General features: G+C 44.4%; 1 protein-coding gene across 5 annotated transcripts in view; it reads left to right on the top strand.

Annotated features, from left to right (window-relative positions):
* The window catches only part of LRRFIP1 (LRR binding FLII interacting protein 1), a 138,025-nt gene that overhangs the window by 83,775 nt on the left and 33,988 nt on the right, over positions 1-20,262 (top strand). For 2 of the 5 annotated variants that reach the window (XM_069465675.1, XM_069465758.1), the window contains exons 3-4: positions 1,304-1,348; positions 1,910-1,960. The exons of the other annotated variants lie outside the window; for them this stretch is intronic. In XM_069465675.1, the coding sequence (XP_069321776.1) occupies positions 1,304-1,348; positions 1,910-1,960 (96 nt within the window). The remainder of the gene's footprint in view (positions 1-1,303; positions 1,349-1,909; positions 1,961-20,262) is intronic. 5 annotated transcript variants of the gene reach the window in all.

The following is a 20,262-nucleotide window of genomic DNA, read 5'->3' as shown; positions in this document are numbered from 1 at the left end:
TGATACAGCAGTCCCGCTGGCCCTCCCAGGAGGCTGCGGTGCCCACAGAGGGAGGGAGCATTCCGTGTGCCTTCCCCCGGTCTGAGAGCGTGAATTCACCAGGAGTGACCTGAGTCATTCCGCCCCCCTGTTGCTTTGTTGACTGCCCTGCTGGGTATCATCACACGCTCTTAGCATTTGGGAACCTGGCCAGGCTGGAAATGCCCCATTAAATGTTCTTAGACATAAAATAATCAAAGGAAAATGTAAAATTATCTCCTAGTGTCTTAGATACTGTGTATAATATAAAAGAGACTAGTTCTTCAAATATAAAGAATACACACTTTCTCTATTGAAAAAAGTGATTAAATCTAACCTGTGTTGTAAACCATCCTTTTAGGCTAACATGGCACAGGCAGATGTATTTTTACCAACTCCTTAGACACAGTTAAAAGATGCATCATTGTTTTACATACCACTGAGAAGGGAAAAAAATGTTAATTATAATTGTGAGCAACTCCGATTATAAGATATACCCCACCTTCAGAGATGTCCAAGCATGAAAAACTGTGTGTGCCTTGGAATCCACAAAATATAGTAGATAGGGTGATCTTTATTGAATCTTTTGTGGAAATGATTTATCTTCTGATTCCCGAAGAAAGAGAGTAAGGTTGTGAACATAAAGGAAAAAGTAGATTGATTTAAATGGACCAGATTATAGAGGTTAAGAAAAAAATTAAGACCCAGACCAGGCACGGTGGCTCACACCTGTAATCCTAGCAGTTTGGGAGGCCAAGGTGGGAGGCTCACTTGAGGCCAGGAGTTCAAGACCAGCCCGGGCAACATAGCAAGACCCAGTCTCTAAAAAAAAAAAAAAAATTAGCTGGGTGTGGTGGTGTGCATCTCTAGTCCGTCCCAGCTACTTGCTAAGGCAGAGGATCACTTGAGCCCAGGAGTTTGAGGTTGCAGTAAGCTATGATCATGCCGCTGCACTCCAGCCCGTACAACAGAGTGAGACCCTATCTCAAAAAAAAAAAAAAAAAGAGAAGAAAAATTAAGACCCAGATTCTGGCCCAACACACACTGTTTTTAAAGCAAAATGAAATACGCCAATTATTTGTGTGCTTAAGAACCTCCCCCTTTTAGAATTTTCCAGTGGTTTAATTAAAGCCTTTAAATGAAAACAAGGCACATGTTTATTTGACATTTAGGTCAGAAATGCTGTATTATGTTGCAATGGGACTATCTAGGCTTTTGTAAAGCAGCTCTGCTGTGTCTGTCTGTCTCTAACCTTTTCAAACTGTTTCCTCCATTGTTTCGGTAGGAAGACAGTGAGCGCTACTCTCGTAGATCCCGAAGAACCACATCGGTTAGTACTGTGCTCATTGCTTACCTAGGCAATCTGATTGAAGTCTAATTTGTACTTTTAGTGACTGAAATATATACATCATCTCTTAATAATGATATCATCTCTTAATGTTTATGAAAGAAATTAATACTGATATTACTTAAACAAAGACTACGAACTCAGCTATTAGCATGTTGACCTAAATTTGGTAAGGAGAGTGTATTTGAGAAATCTGCAAGTATCAATATATTTATGACAGTTTTAGTACTTGTTTTGCTATTGGTTATGTATATATAGTTTGCATAGTAATACACACTGAGGCTATGTATTTTTACCTGTACGTAAATGATACCACTTTAATGAACTTAGTTTAAATCCATATTATCCATAAATAGTCCTTCAAAAACAGAGGCGCACGTAGCCCATGTTGTCGAGGACCTCGGCTTGTGACCACTGAGATTTTTGGAGGCAGCTGGCCCACCCACTGCCGTGCCGGCCACACCCCTCTGTGACTGGGACGTTGGTTTCTTTGTGTGTGTTATATTGTCACTTCACGGTTGTTTTCATCCTTTCTTTTAATAGGCTTCTGATGAAGATGAGCGCATGTCAGTGGGTAGTCGCGGAAGCCTGAGGGTCAGTACCCGCTTGAGCCTGCATGGCGCGGTGTGTGGCCCGAGCGCTTTGCCCCCATCCCTGCTTTCAGACTTCCCTTCCGTCATCCCTGCAGCCCCATAGTCAGTATCTAACCGACAGGATGCTTGTTTAAAGCCTAATCAGCGGGCGATGTTCCTTTGCTGTTGTGGATAGACTGTTAATATACTGTAGGCACTTTGGTTGTTTCTTTCTCCCGGGAGTAGAAGTCATCATTTTTCCATATTGGTCCACATCAAAACCGCCAGAACTTTCATTACCACCGTCGTGTCCGAGTTGCTGGGACGGTAGCAGGAGTGATGAATGGTCTCCAAGCAGCCCCTCCATTTTCCTTAGGGGCTGTACAGAGCTGGAGGCCTATTTTTCATTGTTGTGATGATTAAATCGTAATCACTCCTTGACTTCTATATGAGTACTAAGTTTGTGTCTAACTTGGCTATTTATAACAATAAAACGATAAGGCGATACATTATCATGGTGCTGTTAAAACGGCTCTGTTGTGGTCACTGTCCTTGCAGTGCCAACAGCAGATCCATAGTGATTTTGCCAGAAAGTTACCATTCCAATGTGAAGCCAATTAAAGTGCCACCGTGCTATTTGGAACTTGCTCCTGAGGCAGCGTCGCCTCCGTGGTACAGTTGTACCTTCCTCACGGGGCCTTTGACACCACTCCTTCTAGAGGAGGAAGATTTATGTAACCAAAGTATAATAAATGCAAAGCTCAGTTTACAAAATCTGTAGACAAGGCACAGACATTACAGCTGCTGAGCAGGCCCAGGAGAAGCTTGAGTCCTTGAAACCAACTGACAAAGACACCGTTTCAGGGATGAGGGGGGATGGCCAGGTGAGGCGAGGACTCAGATTTAACCTCATGGTGGATGTCGGTGACATTGACGAGAACTTTTGATGGAAACATTGGTGAATATGGTTTCAAGAGAGAACAGGAAGAGAGAGATTGAGACAGAATCCAAAACTCTCTATGAGAAAGTATCATCTTCAGAGCTATGATCCTCCTGAAACTGTGTGCACTTACGGTTTTCTGGGAAAAGAATGGTCACTTTCTTAAGATTCTTTGGGGTTTCCTGGCCCCAAAGAGTTTATTGCAACATTAACGAGTATGTTGGGGTTATGCCAGCATTCATCTCACTTTCAATGATTTTAACCAGAAATGAGTTTAATTTCTTTGCTGGACACCGTTCTTTGCCAGGACATCAAGTATATGTGGTTTAAGGTAGGAAATTCCATGTAGGAGGTCCGCAGTTAGGATGCTGCATAGGAGGAGGAGAAAGTAGGAGGCATTTTCATTTTCAGCTACGTAGTTTGCTACACGACCCTTTCTCATGATTTACTTACTCTAAAGAAAATAGACTCTTTAAAAACCACCAAACTTGAGAACTTGGATCTGGAGATGAGTCAAACCTCCTAATTGTTGTAGGCGCAGAACAAGCCCAGAGCAGGTAAGAGGCCTGCTCAGGGTCACGGCTCTCGGTGACAAGGCCAGTGCCGCTGCGCAGGCGCCTGCGGGCTGTGTGTCCTGCCTGTGCTGGGTTGCCCGTCCCTGTCCTGTGCCGCTCGCTGCCGCCGAGCAAGGCACCCGACCCCTGCTGCAAGGAATTGCATCCCGCTCCGTCTCTGTGCATGGTCAGTTTGTTCTGCTGTCATGTATTTTAATATTCTGAAATCTGTATTTTGCAAAGTTCTGATATAAGATCATATTTTTTATTTCTTCACTCTCAAAACACAGGCCTTCTTCATTCAGTGATGATAAACCCTAAAAAAGGTGGTGGAGGGGGATTTTACTATCCTGGTGTTTATATGGATGGTCCGCTCAGAAAAATCTAGATTTTGGATATTATAAGTTTTTAAATTTTCCTTATTTAAAAATTGACAGTGATGCATCTGTTACTCTTTTCCCTAATAGAATTAGAATGTAGGATGCAGAGGAGGAAGCTTTCTCACACTGTTTCAGATTTCATAAATTACAGGAACCTTTGCCACGAAGGTTTTGGTTAATATGATTGGATTTCATGGTAGCTGTCATTCTAATGTAACTGTTTTTGTAAACAGATATGAGATCCTAAAAGTTATGGAAAAGTGCCTTTTGTTAAGATTTTGAAGATTGCTTGTTTTTCTGTTTTATTTAGCTTTCTAATTTATTTTTGGCAACTCTCTTTTCTATTGTTTTCCTCTTCCATCCTTTTTCTGACAGTCGCAGCCCGACTTGGAGTATGGGGGTCCCTACGCCTGGGTGAGCTGGTCGGATAAACTTTGCCGTGTGCCCTTAACTGTGTGGTGTGACTGATAATGACCTGTGGCGTTTCCTCTGATTTCATGAGTGCTTTTCTAAAAACCCAAGTACCTCTGTGTCCATCTGCCAGTCTTTGCCTGGGGGCTGTGATGCCGGGAGGGCAGTTGCGCCCTCTGGAGTGCATGGTCTTCCTGCCAAGGCCTCCTGGGCGCAGCCCTGTCTTCCCCGACGGGCTCTGGAGCCCGGGCACCGGTGCATGAATACTCCCTGGCCAGATGGTGTGTGAGCACCAGCTGTTTGCCACACCTTGTGTAGCAGCTGTGCATACCAGGATGAAAAAGATAGTGTCTGCTTTCAAGGAACTCAGATCAGGAATTCCTGATGCCTCTAAATTTCCTTTAAAGGATTAAATGTAACGTCATTTTACCTAATGGAAAACCCATTATTTTCTAATCTGTGTCCATTCAAATTAAATGCATGATCTGGCTCTTTTGCCAGAAAGTATTTTTTGAGGAAAGACCCTAGTTCCAGTAAGAAAAACAGAGGGTTTAGATTTAAATTCAGAATTACTATTCATATATCCTGTCTATGAGAGTTTCTGTGCCTTAAGGCTTCCTGAAAACCTGTAAAATTTACACCTGAAAGCAGAAAAATTTGTCACCAGAAAGCACAGCTCAGCATTTAAAGTGATTTGGTACTGAAGTTATTAGAGCAGATTAGACACTGCTTCACATTAGGGACTTCACGTAAAAGCATTTTGCGCTTCATTTATTCCATTGCATTTCAAATTTATTTAGCAAATTCTTTTTTAGTAAATAGCACCGTATGTCTGCATAGCGTATCTGGTGCTCTGAGCCTGCTGTGGGGCCGCTGCTCTGCGCTTAGCAGGGAGCGCGGAGGCTACAGCAAAGCTGAGGGCCGCCCCTGCAGCCCAGGCTCCCGCTAAGCCACTCAGACCGCCTGGCTGGGTTTAGATTTGCCGCGGGCAGTGCAAGGTACAAAGACGCGTAATCAGATTCAGAGAGTGCCCTTCACAGAATGGGCTACTTATCCACGAGCACTTCCGCGTCCCACTGGTAGATGATAGCATTCTGTGACACTGTAACTCAAGCAACTTCCCTGTTCTTTAAGGAGTTAAATGTATTAGCAGTGTGTCTCTAGATTATTACTGTTTTTGTTTTAAGCTCAAAGTAAATTTTATTTAAGGGCCAGTCCCTGATGTATATGTTAGCAATGGTCAGGAACACATTTTGAGTTTTGTTTTTATTTGCAGTCTCACTCTTTTTAAAGGTTAAATTGAATGCATCAGGTATTGCACTCAAAGAGTTTTGATTTTTGCCCTTCTTGTATTTTTTCCCATCTCTAATGCCCTTGAAATGTGCTCTGTCTTTTTGACTCCTGTAGAAAAATAGACATTAACATTAATTTAAAAAGTGGACAGTTGACTTTTGCACGGTTACGTGGGAAGTTCACTGATGCCTTGGTGACATTGCATGGTGGTCATTCGCATTAGCATTCGGACTAATCACAAGTTACCATTAGAATAACTGGTTTTGATGGGGCATTTGCTCTTGTAGCTTATCCTAAATTAGAAAGTGCAAATTTATGAATGTCCTCTTTATTTTGTTCTCTCCTCTAGCAGTGTTTGTCAATATTAACGTGTGTAAAATTCACCTGGAGTGCTTGTTAAAGTGCCTATTCCTGGGCCCTACCTCTAGGTATTCTGCTTTCCTAGGTGAGGGCCCATGCTCCTAAGAGGCATGCCAGGTGAGGCGGGAGCATCGCTTGGGCCCAGAAGTCTGAGGTCACAGTGAGCTGTGATTGTGCCACTGGACTGCAGCCTGGTCGATAGAGTGAGACTTTGTCTCTTAAAAAAAAAAAATAAGGAAGCATACCAGGTGACCACTGATGCAGGTGGTCTGCAGACTGCCCCCCGAAACAGCCTGGTAGCGTAGAACCATTAAAGTGAACAAGCATGGGTACCATGTAAAGCCACACGGTACAGTGTTGTAAAAAGAATTCTATAGAGCAAAGCTAGGTAAACATGAAGTTAATATGCTATCTATGGATTTCTTATTCAAATGTTGTTATGGTTAATTGACATCTCTCCTTATCTCTCCTTCCATTATGCCACGTAGAAACAGCCCCACCTATCTAAATACAACATGTGAAAACACAATTAAGAGGAGAAAGTCGGTGGTGTTCTTTAAGAAGGTCAAAGTACTTTTCACTCTGGAGACATAGTCAACGAGATCCATTCTAGGAACACAGTCTGGGAATATATTCCCTATGACAGAATCCCATTTCCACAGACCTGGCTGGATGTTCCACAAAGCCTGCAAAGCAGGAGTTTTTCCTGCATTTTCGTGGAAGGCTAGAAGAGAAATGGTGGCAAATGAGGGGGTGCATTCGCCCTCCCAGCTCTCGCTACAGGCTGAGTTAGAGGATGGAAAGACCAAAAGGAAGAATTCCTCCAAAGCAGTCTGCATTTTATAAGCAACAGTGAAAACCAGAGGGCTTACTTATAAAATACATTTTTCTTCCTCATTTATTAGTAAAGGAAAAGTCATCTAAAATTGAGGTGTTAGCCTTCATTATTAATTTTTTTCCAGAAATTAGTTTCTAAAGAGATAACCAGGGAATAAGGGTGAGGTCTGAAACATACAAGTCCTTGACATGCATTTTCATGTCAAATCATCTTGTCGGTGAAGACATGAATGGAAATTAGGCTAAGTAAATCTCCTGTGAATCTCCAAAGGTTTTTACTATAAAATTTATTTCAGAAATGTTTTCGTGTTACTCATAGAGTTCTCGAATGTGGAAGGATTTCTACGTTTTGTTTCAAAACTTCAAGTTCGTTGATTTTTTTGAGTTGTAGCAAAGGTAAATATGTGGTTTTGTAGTCAAGGTTTCATGAAACTGGATTTATAACCTGTCTGGAAATTCAGTTATTTATTCTGTGCTAATGTCATGGCTGCCAAATACGTGCTAAACATCACCCCTGGCAAGAAACCATGTCCCATAGCTCCTGCGTGCTGGGCGCCCTCCACGTGTGCTCACATGGCCGTCCAGTCGGCACACGCTGCACGAGGGTGCTGCTCTGGGTGCTCGCAGTCCTCATTTAATCCTCACAGTGGCCCTGTAGAGTTTATGTTGTTACTCACACTTTTACTGCAGAGGAAGTGGAGGTTCAAGAGGGTTAAATAACTTGCTTAAGGTCACAGGACAGGGCATCTGTTTGGAATTTGGACACGAGTCCATGACCTAATGGCATGTCCTTCCATTTTTACCCGTTATGTAGACCACTTCTCCTTTTTCTGTCTTGCGAGATGGTTTGTCTCCATTGCTTGACAGCTCTTGCCTTGCTTGAATCAGCAGAAATTTCCCTGTAGATTAATTAGAGCACTTTTAGAAAGCCCATGCTTGGGCTTAGGGGACCTTGGGCCAAGAACGGAGAAGAGAGGGAAGGTAGGCATGCACTGAACATAATTGTTCTCCTTCATTCTGGAGGACAAACTATGAAATCATTTAAATATGTCCTTGGATTTCATTTTGAAAAACAACATAGGAAGACTGGATGAATGAAAACCCACTACAGAGTACCTACCCCACGATGAACGTTTTTTCCGTGATGAACTTTTGCATTTATAGATTGAATAGAAACTAGTTCTGAGTCTTCTGAATATAGCTTCACCATGGGCCATGATTTTCGAGGACTTACCCTGAACCAGGAACTGAGAACGCCTGGACTCAGGCCGGGTCGCTCCCCGCAGGGCTGGTACAGTACACGGCCTTCACAGAAGCGAAATGTCCCCGGCACGGTCATAGAACAGGAAAGGAGAAAGCTGCCGGGGACAGCAGCTGCCCCAGGCCCACGTGTCCACCCCACGGGAGGGACTGGGCACTACCTTAAGACCCAGAGTGACATGTGACACAAAGCCTAGTGACTGTGCTGTTTTCTCTGAGTTGTGTGGAGGGGAGGGGAGGCCTGGAGCAGTCTGGGGGCGGCTGGGGTTTGTACTGTCCCACGCTTGTCATTCACGTGCTCACTAAGAAAGCTCCCTTCATACTCACCCTTCCTTGCTGATTTGTGCCTGTGTCTTCATGTGTACTGACGTCCCTTATTCTCTTTTCTTCGTTGAAACAGACAAATGGTTATGATGGAGAATTACATGGACCACAGTCCCTACATAGAAGATCTGGCAGGGTTAGTATAGTAAATTTGCATGGCACGAAATTCAGACAGGTTGCTTTAAAGCTTGTAAACCATATTGCTAAGTTTAGCTTCTTTGCTTTTTTTTAATGCCGTGATGGGGCTGTCTTTTTTTTCCCTAGCGCCTGATAGAATGGAAGATAATGTTTTTCAGCTAATAAATGTTCTCAGAATGTTAGTGTTCAAACATTCTTAGAATGTTAATCTGACATTCTGAGCGTTAGTGTGGGAGATATTGATGAGATTCTCTAAGTTTAAACAGATCTAAAATTAAAGATTAGCTGTCATTATTTTATTGCCCTAGGTGTCTGCGTATAATGTGTATATTAAGTATGTCCAACTTTCAGAAATACTAACTCCAACGTTTTCACACTTCTTCACATCTCTCATTTGTAATCTCATTGAATGTTTGTCTTAAAGACACATACACAACAGTCTGTGTTTTCCTGGAGAGGAAACCGAAGAGAACTGAACACTCAGCTTGGAAGGCTCACAGCTGCGGGGTGGTGGGCAGGAGGGGGCTGGAGGAGAGGGGCAGGAGGAGAGGTGGTAGAAGTGCAGAGCGCTGCTCCAGAGAGAAGAGAGAGAGAGAGAGAGAGAGAGAGAACGGCCAGGGGCAGGGCGTGAGAGGCCTTTGGGTTTATGAAGAAGGAGGTCACTGGGGACTTTAAAAGGTTAAACTGGAACATTTTAATTAAGCTTCTTGATCTGCTTCATGCTCTGCTTCAGGTCCAGTCTTCGTTAAATGATCTAAAATCTTCCTGTTCTTACTGCTTCATTTTTTTTCTTTTAGTAATAAATTTTACCAATTTTGTAAAATATTTCTTTTAATTGATCTGAATTATTTTATGTTAAGATATTATATATACTTAAATTATATTTTTAGGCTTCGAATGGGTGACGCCCCCCCCCCCTCTTCTGCCCCAGCCCAGTCTTAGCTTCCTAAAACTGGCTGATCAGGTTTTTACTTTCTCATTCCTATCAGGATTGCATATGCTTTCCTTATATTTCGCCTAAGCTCTTCTCATTCCAGACTTTAAAAAAAACAAGTTTAAGGGCCAGGTCCTCCTACTGGTGTGGCTTTTACCTTGACGTCCTTTAACTTTCCCCAGCTCTGCTATGCTTTTCTTTAAGGTGATACAGCATTCCAGAGGTTGGAATGTTCAGCTCACCATTCTGTGCATGCTGGCTGTTGACAGTTTTGCTAACGGTGCTCAGCATTCCTGCAGACCGCTTAGCACTAGCGTTATACAAGAACTGCAGTATTTTCTGATGGACTCTCAACTGCTCATTGGAATTTTATTGACTAGTTTGCAACTTTCCTAAATGCATTACCATAATTGATCACAAAAAATCATAGGTTAGAGTTGGAAGTTACTTTAGAAATTCTTTATTCCAACTTCTACCTAATATTAAATATTCTAACATGTAGTTGGCAACATGTTTGTGGCAGTACAAGGTGACATCAGGCTCTATGTTGTATATATCCATATATTTTAATCTTTGGCTTTTACATAAAGACAGTAAAAGTGTGCTTTATGATTTGGTTAAGATTTAAGTAATGCCTTTATAAATCAAATACAAAAGGACCTGATTACAAAATTGTTCACCACTGAATGTAATTGGCTATAAAATTGATTTAATAAATCATCAGAAAGTATAATGATTGAAGACAAAATAATGTACATCTAAGGCAGCATCATGTATGGGCAGATCCCAGAGCAGAAAACTCCAGAAACGGTGTGAGGAGGAGCTTGGAGGAAAGATTGGATGGGAATGAGAAATTCTGCAGGTGTAGGAAATACCTATTGGTGGGAAGGAATAAAAGGCCAAGACCGATGTAAGAGTTGGAAATACCTGTTTCCTCTCTCAGGAACCCAGAGTCTCTGTAGCAGGAGAACTGGTCATTTTGGTTGCCATCTCAGGCCTCCATTTGCAACTTCCATACATGGCGCCTCTCCCTCCATGACCCTGGTTGACTCCAACATTTTTCAAGTCTGCACTCAAGACACCATAAAGACAGCCTGCAGGGTGGTTTCCTTCTGTGGATAATGGCTCTCACCTGGACAGGTGGGAGCAGGCTCTCTCTGACTCCACCTGCCTTCCTGGAGCTTTAGGGCTGAGTTGTCGCCCTCACATGGGCTGGGCTGAAGGAAAATCAAAAATTTTGCAATAAACAGAATTTTAGTGACCTAAGAAGATATGCAGTGAGAACAGTTCAGACTAGGAGGTTATAGGCGATCTGGCATGAGATTTAACAAGTAATCACAAAGAGTACTAGAGATGTGAAATTGTGAAAAGCAGTGTTAGATAAACCCACGGCATCACCGAGATCTAGACACTGAAATATAAAATACAGCTTAGAGTCTCCATTTGTTAAGAATTTCTGCTGTACCACTTGTCTCGATTCTAGATAAATCAACATTCCTGGGGTACTAATATTGGCTTGGTTGTGTTAGCTCATAGTTGCCTTTTGAATGGGACAGGCAGTGCTCTTGGAATAGCAAGGAGGTGCTCATCATTAAAATGTCTTCTTTGGTGTTCAGAATTCCAGCTACAGCGGTGACAGCAGATTCTCTACTTTGTCATCATCCAGGGAGGAGAAGTTGGTTGGTTTCCATTTAAATCTTTCACATCCTGTCTTCAGAAACTACAGGTTTTGTAGCATGCAATCTTGTATGTGTGAATTCAGCTCTACTTTTCTCATTTAATGTCTATTTTATGAATTATTATTTTGTTAAAGTAAATTTTTGAGCAGTGGTTAACATTAGTTATTTTGTGCAGACTTCTGTGTCCTGCATTTGACTATGCCAGCTTGAGTACGAACTGTGGTATTCAGCTGGCTGCAATGAAAGGATGTGTTTTGTGTTTATTTCCTAATTGGAATTAATCAAAGGGAAAAAAGAATGAGAAGAATGCATAGGAGTTCTTTCCTACCGAGTTTCTGAAAACAGAATTATAAATACTTTGTAGGGTCCATGCAAATTTTGTTCTGTTTCTCAGGGATGGACCAGACTTGGAATGAAAATCAAATCTAATCCAAATCCAGATGTCTACACAACAGAGTTCCTTCCCATACTTTAAGAACATGCATCAATCTTGATAGATATAATTTCTGTTATTTAAGAGCCCTAAAATAGCTAAGGCTTGTTCGTCCTAGTTAAGGTTCATATTCACTCGGCAAAATGAGGGAACTAGTCTAGGTAAGAAGGAAACCGAATGGGTCCTGGGGTCACAGAGATAAGCAGGTGAGACAGGCGCTCTCACAGAGACAGAACACGGCGCCGGGTACTAGGGCAGGTGTGAACAGGTGAGCAGACAGGACGCTAGGGAGACACTAATGTTGGCAGAAAGTGTCATAACAAAGGATGTGAACTGAATTTGAAAGAATAAATAGGAAAATAAAAGCCCAAGAAGAATAAATAGGAACTAACCAGGCAGAGCTCTTTAAGCATAAGGAGACCCTGGAGCAGAGCAAAGGCCGTGAACTCTGAGAACTTCCCGGGAGAAGCTCTGCGGGGCTGGGAACAGGGCAGTGCCCTACCCCGACAACCGCTCCGCCTCTGAAATCGGAAAATCAGAAAAAGTCAGACATCCATGCGGTGCCTCTTCTGTCTCCGTTACTCCCACCCTACCATGTACCCTTTGACCTTGTTAAAATGCTTCTAGAAGAACTAGCTGGACCCCCTTCCATCCCCTACTCTCCTTACCCCAGTCCTGTTTCCCCTCTTGCTAGGGGCTCTGCCTCCTCCCCGCCACAGTCTTTTAACTCCAGGTCCCGGCCCTCTTCCTCCCTCTGACAGGCCTCATTCACGTTCCCATGCCAAAGCAGCTCCGAAGGTGCGGGCAGCTCCCTCGCCCCTGCGGCTTGTCCACTTTCCAAACTCCTGCTGCCTCCCAGACCCTGTAATGGCTAATACTCCGTCCCTCACCTAAGTTGATGTCCTTCCTGTCCCCCAGTGGTGAGTTTTGACTGGATATACGATGAGCTATAAGCCCTAAGGTATTGGTGGGTTTCAGCACTTTGAAAAAGAGCTTGTTTATTTTCTTAATTCAAGGGGAGGTTGTGCTACTGCAAAGAGCACTTAGTCATTAAAAAAACTTTATTTCCTCCTCATTTTGACAAGCTGAGATACTTGGTCTAAAATAGAAGACGGTGATAGATATCTACTGCTCAGATACAAATTATTCACCCAAGTTCAGCTTGTATTTACTCATAAATTCATTTAAGAGAAATAACCCACCTCCAAAGGGTTAAACGCCAAAATTAGAGCCGGCCCATTCAAACATAAGGGACATCAGAGCTCTTTCCCTGAGGTCACACGTCCCCATCATCCCTGTCTGAAGTCTCATTTTACTCACCCCTCCCCCTAGAATCTTCCTGGTCATCATGCTCTGGAGGAGCCCATGTGTTCCTACACAACACACCGGCTTCTTTAATTTTATTGAAGTACAATCACAGAGAATTATCAGTGTGAACATAGTACTTACGACCCTTCGGAATAACTTTTCAAGTGTGTTAGGTCTGTCAGAGCAAACCCTGGACGTGACAGTGGGGTACCGAGTGGGGGCCGCGGGCACTTTCTTCCACGTGGCTGGGGGGCCCTCGTGCCGTCTCCCCCAGCAGGGTTGACAAAGCGACATCTACACAGGGCATTCTCCCCAACTCCTGGAACAAGTTCCAATATTTGTGTTAAATAGTAAAAATTTCTCCTGGTGCACCCCAGAATTTCACTTCCCTCTCCCGGTCATTTTGATGTGGCCTGTTCAAGGGACAGGAACGAGAGGCACAAGGTAGGGGACCTTGAAGAGTTACCTTAAGGTGCCGTTAAGTCACTTGCATGGAACATCTTCAAAGACTGCGCTGTTCTCATATGATTAGAATATGTCAACAAAGAAATCTGAAGCAACGAGCTTCCCCTTCAAGGATCTTTTAATTTGAGTAAGACATTTGTGGGGGGAAGCCATTAATTTATATAGTAGTACTCCCCAGAAATGTTGTGCATACTGTCAGTCTCAGCATTGTGCTACTGAGTTTATCACAACTTCTGTGAATCCTGAACACGTCGTATTCATTATGTAAATGCCTAACCGAGGGGCCAAGCAGGAGGTCATCTCTGACGAAGTATTTTATTACATAAAATAGAGGGTGATATCCCTGAAAATTCTTGGTTTTGAGTTTTTCCTACAAAACTTTACAAATCAGAACTCGAATTACACTTTCAAAACCTCCATGGTCTTGCTGTCAGTTAAAATCTGTGTTTGTGTGTAGACTCAAAAATCCTGATTTGCCGGCCGGGCGCGGTGGCTCATGCCTGTAATCCTAGCACTCTGGGAGCCTGAGGTGGGCGGATCGTTTGAGCTCAGGAGTTCGAGACCAGCCTGAGCAAGAGCGAGACCCCATCTCTACTAAAAATAGAAAGAAATTATATGGACAGCTAAAAATATATATAGAAAAAATTAGCCGGGCATGGTGGTGCATGCCTGTAGTCCCAGCTACTCGGGAGGCTGAGACAGGAGGATCGCTTGAGCTCAGGAGTTTGAGGTTGCTGTGAGCTAGGCTGACGCCACGGCACTCACTCTAGCCTGGGCAACAGAGTGAGACTCTGTCTCAAAAAAAAAAAAAAAAATCCTGATTTGGTCTCATCTAATAGCTTTGTCAGTTAATGGGCTGGACCATCTCTATTTCCTTCTGATCATCTTTCTTCCCCTCCCCGATAAGTGCATGCCCTTTACTGTTTTTGTTGTAAAAGGTCGTGTCTGAACTGACAGTGCCGATGTTCCTTTGAATGACATGGGGGTGTGAGCCTCTGTCCCTCCCGCCTGCCTGTTTGCTCTGGTTACAAGGACCCTGCTGCTCCAACCTTGGGCTTCCCAGTGGTGGCCTTGTGCCCTGCGTGTGCTGAATGGAAACTGAGTCTGTCTCCTTTTCACGTCACTTTGCCTCCTGCTCTTTCCTTCTGTGCATCCTTTAATTGCTGATTAAACTTAGTGGATACTTCAACCTTTTCTATATGAAGTCAAAAGAGCAGAGCTCAGTAAGTGTTTTATTCATAATTGGCTTGACTAGTTTGCTAAGACTTCTCTCAATCTTTTCAAAAAAGTATCTAAAATATTTAGGACCTGATATACAAAAAAGGAATTTAGGAAAGGAGGGTTTTATTAAATGTGTATTTTCAAAAACTCAGGTCCAGAATAATTGGTCTCCTGGGTCTCTCCTCCTTTTCCAGCAATTGTTCCCCATTTGGGGTTTCATTTGTTTTTTTAAAAATATTTTTCTCTTGTAAATGTGTCCAGGAAACAATTTGGAAGGTTTTTGTGCATAATCTGACTCCTTCGTCTTTGGGACCAGGGCAGAACAGTGTTATTTCCCCGGCTCTCTCTCCGCTCTGTTTCCTGTTTTTATAAAGCCAGCGTCCAGGTCCAGCCCCAAGGTGCTCCCCGTTTTAGCTTTAGGTAGACTCGTCCTATTCTAACACGAGGAAGCTGTGTCAGAGGTCCAAGTACAGGTCACGTTTTGGAGGTTGAATTGTCATCTCCCTCACATGCAGACTGGAGTCGCTGAGTGACTCACCGCCCGGCCACGCACCACCTCTGACTCACTGGCCGTGCCCTGGGCCTGGGGCCTTAAGCCTGTCAAGATTCTGATCCGTGGCTGAGTCTGTGCACAGTGGTGAAGGCTTTGAATTCCAGCACGGCCCCTCACGGGCACTGCCTCGCTGACACACGTCCTCGGCGTGGGCTCCCCATTGGCGAGGAGGGTACACACAGGGCACACAGAGTGCCAGGCCGACCGCCGAGCCAGCCCCACGGCTCCCTGTCCTGTTTGGATATGGCTGGGAGCCTGCAATAGGAGAAAATACACTGTCTCTGCTGCTGTCTTCACAGGTGGAAATTATGCACCAAACACCCCCAAGTGTCTTGTTAACCTTGGCTTCTGAGTTGTCCCTTTCGTTGCTGCTGTGGGTGGTGTTGACCTTGTTACCATTCTGTGTCATTCCCTGGCCCTTTCATCCAGGAATGCCTGAAAAGAAATGACTAGAAATAATCACATTTCAAAGATGCTGGCATTTACTATTTCAAAGTTAAAAATCATCTCAGATTTACCTTTCTTATAAAGTTGTGGGTTTGCATCTGTCAGATTTACTGACAACGTGGTGCCTTCTAACTGTTGCACAGTGACTTGGCTGTCATGGTAACCGAAAGCACCATGGTGGCCTCATTGCTTATTATTTGCTGATGTTTTTCCAAGGCATCTAAAACCTGCCGTTTGCTTCTGTCCTGCAGCCCTTGCGTCTGCACCGCGTGGCCTGGCCTGCGGGGAGCTACCGGGTGCGTTCGTCCCACCCAGCACCCACTGCGCATGCGTGCCACCCGCTGCGGGACTGCACCTTTGCTCGGAGCTTACACGTGTCGGTGGCGCCTGTCGGTCCCTTTGACCAGATCTGGGTTTTATCTCTCTGGAGGGCTGATAAAGCTGTCACGCTGCCCTGGCCTCCAGGATAGGATTGTTAGGAATGTAACCACCGCAAGGTTTGCTTTACCTGTTAGCAGAAAGCAAGCTGCTTTTTAATGTGTTGGTAACCAGGACAGAGGCTCATCCATGTCACAGTATTTCTTTGCAAATTCCAGGTTCTGGATACGGGTACTTACGCTATGTAGGAAGCAAACTAAATATTCAAAGTAGCCATACTGTATTGTCAGAACTTTCTAAATTTCCACCAGATTGTACACTTACGAATTAGCTATAGCAATGGCTGACCAAACCAGTGTGTCCTCAGGGGAAAATGGGGAAAATTTAAGTTCCTTTAAACTGGGCAAAGGTTGACATCGCCACTTCCGTACTGTAAGCTCCTGTTTATCCACAGTGATTAATTACATAATATTTTGAAGCTAACCAAATATTATTTTCTACTAAGCAACTTTTAAAGAGTTATAAAATATTTATCATTAAAACTACTATTAACATAGTTTAATATTTTATTTCAAAGTCACTTCACCTGAGATTAATTTTTCAAACATCATGTATGAGGATGCCGTGACAAAATTTAGGATGTTTGAATTGTATGTTCATTTGAAATCTGGATTAACAAGTTTTAGCTTAGCATGGAATGTTTTTCAGAATAATAGAGATTGAATGGCACACAGGTTGACAGCAGCTAAAACTTCTCTCTCGTTTGATTTTTGCATGTTCCGTGTGCTCCACGGCTCTTTGGAGAAGAGCTGGAAAAGGTGGCTTCCAGCCTGCCCTGCATGGTGGTTTTCAGGACATGCTCCTGGCACGTGTCGATTTTCCTTAGCTTATGTTTTCGGTGTTTTCTGGGCACTCTTGGAGAAAGGAAGGTGCCCGTCCTGACAGTCTGTTTTGGTCGCAGGCGTCTGTGTTCGATGAGAGCAGCCTTGGCGGGGCGCAGTGGAGCAGGGCCGGCGGTTCCCGGGCTGTAAGGCGCTTTCTGCGTTCCCGCTTTCCCCCATCCCGCACGGCCCTGGGGATGCTCGCAGGGCGGGGTCCAGCCGTGGGAGATGACTCATGTCACAGGGAGGAAATGCTGTCTCGTCTCCATTTTCTGTTGTCGTAAATGTCGTGGATAACGTGACTCGTGAAACCTCTGGTTGTTAGTTTAATGTCTTCACTCATCGCCGAGGTCAAAGGGAGACTAACCTGAATTGAGTTCCCTCTGCCGTGTCTTCCCGTGTAACACGCTGACCGTACTAACAAGCAGCGGAGTGCTCTCAAAATAATAAAAGGAGAAAAAAAGGAATTTGGCAGGCCACGAATTGTTTTCATTTCTGAATAATGGAGGAAGATGAACGAATTTAAAGACTTGAAATATTACACATATTTAATTTCCTTTTAAAAATATTTTTGTCTTTTCACCTCTTTCTTCAAAGGATTTGAAATGATGGGCTCAGCTCTCAGAATAAACTGGGTACAATGAGTATTTGTAAATGAACGAATGAGTGAGCAAAGTAATAAAATACAGACGTGAGAGGGTCTGTGAAAGTGAGGAGGTGAACTTGCCTGGCCCGAGGACCAGTGGAACTGGCGCCTTCGGTCCCGGTTCCTGCTCCGCGGCTGTAGCTGCGCCCGCGCTCGGAGGCTCCTCCCCAATCCTGTAACAATGCGTTCCAGCCCTGCCTGAAACACAGTGGTGGACTAAGAAGTACTTGAAATGCTTTTATAATTTTGCTTTTGAAATTAATTGGCTACCTAATTAATTGCGTAAGTCCCTTTTTGTGATTTACTAATGCTATTTGTCCAATCATCATGGATATTCACAAATTCTTATGAGGTAAGCCAATCTAACCTACAGTTTCTTTAAAATGTAATTTTTATGAATATTAATCTAATACTCCATTGACATAGCACTAGTTTTTGTTGACATCTAATTGAGTATCAATTTTTATATTGCAGAAATTGTTTAATGCAGTAGAGCCCACTATACTAAATATTTTCCCCAGTTCTTGAACACGTTTGTAGGCTGTTAGAAAGCTCGTCAGCTGTGCCTACAGGCCGAGATAGCCCTGCCTATGATACGACAGACAAAGTGCAACGGAATGATCTTCTTTGATCAGAAAAGAGGGAGCATACTAATTCTTTAAGAGAATTTTCCCAAGCACTAGATGGTCTTCTGGTGGCCTAAGTAGAATTTCTAGGGTCTGGAAGGATGGAGGGCTCATATATGCTCTGTTCGTACTGCCATGTCGCCTTTGAGGCGAACGTCTAGAGTCACCAGCCCTTAGATCCTTGGCCCTCATTGCTCTTTGTGAGCAGTGATTTCTGTGCTTCCAGCCTCCCTTGGGAATTGCCTGGGAGTGATGGCTTTAGCAGAATTAAGGAAATGAAAGGTCATCTCATCCTGGCAGCACAAAGGCTGTCGGCAAAAACTCAGCATCGTGAGTAAGAAGGAAGGGACACAGAGGTTCCAGAGCTCCTGACCTTGTCCATCTTTTCCCTGAACCCTCCCAGTTCCCCTCCAAGTGCATACTCAGTTTCTTACATTTGGGGGTGTGCCTTGGGGAAAAAGCCTCCCCAGTTTTCGTCCAGCTTATGGGCAGGCTGCAGCTCAGGCATCTTGTCCTTCAGCCTAGGACAGTCCAGCAAGGACCTGGCCCCTGGACCTGAGGCACCACCAGCCCCAGTTGCTGTGACCTCAGGGTCCAGGCTGACCCCAAGCCTGCACGGACAGTCCTGGTCCCACTTTGGGAGACTTGCCCCTGCCCCTGGAAGACCAGGAATTGCCCCCTGGAAACCCCTGAGGAAGGGCTAATGGCTGTGTGAAGTAACCTTCTTAGTCGTTTCACACACTGGGACACAGTTGTCACCAGTGGTGTCATCTGATCCAGGAGCCAAGGAAGATGTTTCTAGCAGAAAGTGAAAGTAGAGAAAAAAAACCAACATGCATTCTCTTTCTTAAACCCAGCACCTCCGTGTGGCCTGTGTCCTTACTTCCATGTCACAGATGACAGACCAGGTGACTTATCTGTGATCATGTGGCCAACAGGAGATGGAGCTGTGGTTCGAACTCAGAGCTTTCTGACTTACATTAGCCCTGCCTTAGCCCCATGACTCGCACACATAAGGCAGCACGTGGACCTCAGTGACAGAGACTTTTACCTTATTCTTTCCTGCATGGTGAAGTCAGGCCGGCTGGTCTGACAGCTGTTCTGATTAGGGAAACTGGGGTTGGCAGTAAGCTCTGTCATCAACAGTCTGCCGTATCCTTGCACCACTGACCATTGACCAGGGCGTGAGAGACACAGAATGTAGCAGGATTTGTCTACGGATGAAGTTCTTCTCTCTCCGTATCAGTAAACCCTCAGGGGAAATTCTTCTACCTTAAAGCGCTGACATGTTTTCCTGTTTTGAATAATAAAGCTAAAAAGTGAGGCCAATAACACTGGTAAATTTCTTGCCTGCGCCATGTGTGGCAGTGATGTCTTCCATATGGAGTGTGCACAGCAGTGTCACCTGTGCGTCTGGAACAACGTCTCGCACCGGAGTTGAGTGTATAGTAAATATTTACGGAGTTGGGAGTGGGCGTAGATAGGAGGGGTCCGGAGAACCGGCCCATCCTGACCACAGCCCTGGGAAACACTTACTGCTTTTAATTAACACATGATGGTTATTTATAGTCTAAAGTTGAAATCACTCATTCATTCAACAAGTATTTCTTGAGTGTGCCAGCCCTTACCTGGTCACAGGAGATCCACACTGGTGGCGAGACAGAGAAACTAAGAGCTGCTATTTGAGATGAGACCCTGAGTGCCCCTGAAGATCCAAGGCTCCTTATAATTTGCGTAAGGGTAAAGCCTGCAGGTCAGCGCAGGCCCTGACGTCCACGGAGGGGGTGGGCAGCGCCTGGCACAGGCCGGGCGTCCAGGGGCCAGGTGGAGCCCTCCTGTCAGCAGTGCAGGGTGCTGCGTGTGTTCCTCTCCCAGATGTTCCTCAGGAGGGTCAGGATGTGCTCGGTGCTTGTGATCCGAAAGTGTCCAAATCTTGCCGCCACCACCATGCCTTGCTGAGAGGAAAATAAGAATTTTCTTTAATAACAACATGCAAATATGTCTAAGACCAGAGCAAATACGAGTACAAGTCAAAGTTAGGCAGGCAGAGCTGCGAGGGAATTTAGCTGTGGTGTCTTCCTCCGCCAGAAGCGAGAAAGCTCAGAGAGATGGATAGGCAGGTGCGCACAGACGGGCACCCAGGTGGAAGGGAATCTGGCACTTTAAAAAGGCCGTACACAATTTGTATTAACCCTAAATCTTATTTTGTCTCTGCCTGGAAAGGCAGAGAAGCAGAACTTCCCAGTGCCCAGGCAC

Source organism: Eulemur rufifrons, chromosome 1, assembly GCF_041146395.1.
Source record: "Eulemur rufifrons isolate Redbay chromosome 1, OSU_ERuf_1, whole genome shotgun sequence".
Lineage (NCBI taxonomy): Eukaryota > Metazoa > Chordata > Mammalia > Primates > Lemuridae > Eulemur > Eulemur rufifrons.
Note: the sequence above shows the minus strand (reverse complement) of the source record. Positions and strands in the feature narration are given on the sequence as shown.